General features: G+C 34.9%; 1 protein-coding gene across 1 annotated transcript; it reads left to right on the top strand.

Moving 5' to 3' along the window:
- Positions 1–586: 586 nt before the first annotated feature.
- LOC126664351 (CBL-interacting serine/threonine-protein kinase 14-like) lies at positions 587–2,213 on the top strand. Its single transcript, XM_050356709.2, has one exon. The coding sequence runs from the start codon at positions 742–744 to the stop codon at positions 2,026–2,028; it is 1,287 nt and encodes a 428-aa protein (XP_050212666.1). The 5' UTR covers positions 587–741; the 3' UTR covers positions 2,029–2,213.
- The last annotated feature ends 656 nt before the right edge of the window (positions 2,214–2,869 follow it).

Raw genomic sequence — 2,869 nt, forward strand, 5'->3', positions numbered from 1 at the left:
TAAGTATCAGTCAATAGAATTCTATAATAAAAAGGATTCATATATTATGAAATTTTGATTAATCAGTGTATATAAATTAAAATCTCCATTGTTTAAAAAAGGACATTATATTCTTATAAATTCAATTAAACTCTCAAAACATCAATCTATTACGGGCAAATTTAAGTATAAGAATGCTCATCGGACTATCTTTGTCCGCAAATACTTCAACTGCAATGTTATTTTGTCTAGCAAGTTGTATTCTAGCTTGTCTAGTATTTCATATTCGTTTCGATTCGAATTTCAGTTTTTTATTGTTTCAGTAAGTAATTTGGTGATCAAATATTTTTTTTTAACTTTGAACGGCTACTTAGGTCTAGACCAATCACTAGTATTTGGCACTATTTGCTAACTTGTTAAAGGCTTAAAGCATAGTAACACATTCCATAAATAGCAACAAATGTAATAATTTCACAAAATTTACAGAGAAAAAAATGTTGAAAAATTGGCGGTTAAAAGGCATGACATCATTAAAAAGTCAAAAAAATAAAATAAAAAAACAAATAACCAAAAACTGCAACTCCTTAAATAGCACCCCAGCCTGGCTTATTATTTTCATTCTCAATTTTGCAAGAAACGCAAGATTTTGCTTACTTTTTTCTCACTTCTCCTCAATTCTCACCAACTCTAAAAATTTCTTTAAATTTTAATTTTAATTTCACATTCTTGAATCTGATGCTTAATTAGCAGTACTTCAAATTAATGGCGGATTTATATTCTTGCACCAATTCCATATCAACCATCGGAGAAATTCCGCTGGAAATTATCAATTTATTCGACAAATACGAACTCGGCAAGCTTCTCGGCTGCGGCGCCTTCGCCAAGGTCTACCACGCGCGGAATGTCCGTACCGGCCAGAGCGTGGCCATCAAAGCCGTCAGCAAACAGAAAGTGATTAAGGGCGGTTATATGGCGCAGGTTAAGCGGGAGATTTCTATCATGCGCCGGCTACGTCATCCTAACGTCGTTAAACTTCTAGAAGTTTTAGCGACGAAGACGAAGATTTATTTTGTCATGGAGTTCGCTAAAGGAGGCGAGCTTTTTACTAAACTCGCTAAGGGACGGTTCAGTGAGAATCTCAGCCGTCGGTATTTTCAGCAGCTGATCACAGCCGTTGGTTACTGTCACGCGAGAGGCGTGTTCCATCGTGACTTGAAGCCAGAGAATCTTTTATTAGACGACAATTGGGATTTGAAAGTCACGGATTTCGGACTCAGTGCGGTTCAGGATCAGGTCCGACCCGACGGGCTGCTCCACACTTTGTGCGGTACGCCGGCGTACGTGGCGCCGGAGATTCTCGCTAAGAAAGGCTATGACGGTGCTAAGGTGGATATCTGGTCGTGCGGTATCATTCTCTACGTTCTTATCGCCGGTTATTTGCCGTTTAACGACACTAATCTCATGGGAATGTACCGGAAAATCTACAAAGGTCAGTTTAAATGTCCGAAATGGACGTCGCCGGAGCTCCGGCGACTCATGTCACGGCTCCTTGACACGAATCCGGCGACTAGAGTCACCATTGACGAGATTGTGAACGATTCGTGGTTTAAAAAAGATTACAAACAAACAAATTTTCAGTTGGATTATTTCGAATCGAAGGCGCGTGAAGAACACCAACAGAATTTGAACGCGTTTGATATAATCTCATTCTCCTCCGGCGTTGATTTATCGAGTCTATTCGACGAGTCGGATATTTCCGCCAGCGGCGAGCGGTTCCTCTCCGGCGTGAAGGCGGCGAAAATAATTGAGAAGGTGGAGGAAATTGCGGGACGTGAGAATGTGAAGGTGAAAAAGAGTAAAAACTTGGGGGTAAAATTGGAGGGGTTAAATGGTAAATTTGTGATGAATATAGAAATTTACCAATTGACTGAGGAGTTAGTTGTAGTGGAAATGAAAGGGAAGGAGGTTAATGCAATTGCTGGTCAGGAAATTTGGAAAGATAAATTAAGGCCACAGCTTAGTTCTTTAATTTATCAACCAGTGAATTAATCTCTCAGATTCTACAGATTTTTAAATAATTTAATTTTAAGTTGAAAATTGTATTTAGATAATTTTAAATCTAAATACATATCCGGGTTTATTGTCATGTTAATAATTTTTGCCCGGAGTAAATTTTATTTTACTGTTGTAAATTATAAAGAAATGGAGAAAAAGAAGTGATTTTCCATGGTTTATACTCTATGTTTTTTTTTCTTAATGACTTTTTTTTTGTTACTGTTGATGGCCGCCCTTTCAATTCAAACTCAGCTTTTGTAAAGCCGGAGAATATTTAGTGCATAATAAAAAATTTTAAGAACGAGAAAAAGTAAATAATGACTGAAGGAGGAGCAACAATAAAACAGCTAAAAAATTAAGAAAATATTAAAAACAACCGATGACTAACGGTTTAAAAACCGGCCGTCCATTCTACCCCGTTTTAGTTCGATCTAGTGGCGGATCCACTTGAAAAAGGATAGAGTCTATAAATTTTATTTATTAACTTTACAATTTTATAGTAGTATTTAGCAAATGAGTGATTACTGGTTGAATATTTGTAATAATATATATTGAAAATATAACATTTACTAATGTGAGTAATAATTTAAATATTTTTAGATAATTAAATATATTGAAAATAATTATAAAAGTTATTTTTAAAATTTAAATATTATATAATTAGAAATTTAGATTATTTTTTATAATTTAGATTTTTCATATATATATAAAAATCCACTGCTAATTCCATTTCCTCTCCTTTCATCCAATGTGTTAGTATATGCCATCACTATGATATATTAGTTATTTTTCTATTATTAAAGAGATCGTTTGTAAAAAAACATAAACCTATAAT

This window comes from Mercurialis annua, linkage group LG1-X (assembly GCF_937616625.2).
Source record: "Mercurialis annua linkage group LG1-X, ddMerAnnu1.2, whole genome shotgun sequence".
NCBI lineage: Eukaryota > Viridiplantae > Streptophyta > Magnoliopsida > Malpighiales > Euphorbiaceae > Mercurialis > Mercurialis annua.

What these genes read in the sequence shown, in the direction of transcription:
- LOC126664351 (XM_050356709.2), top strand. Translation starts at nt 742, where the DNA reads ATGGCGGATTTATATTCTTGCACCAATTCCATATCAACCATCGGAGAA.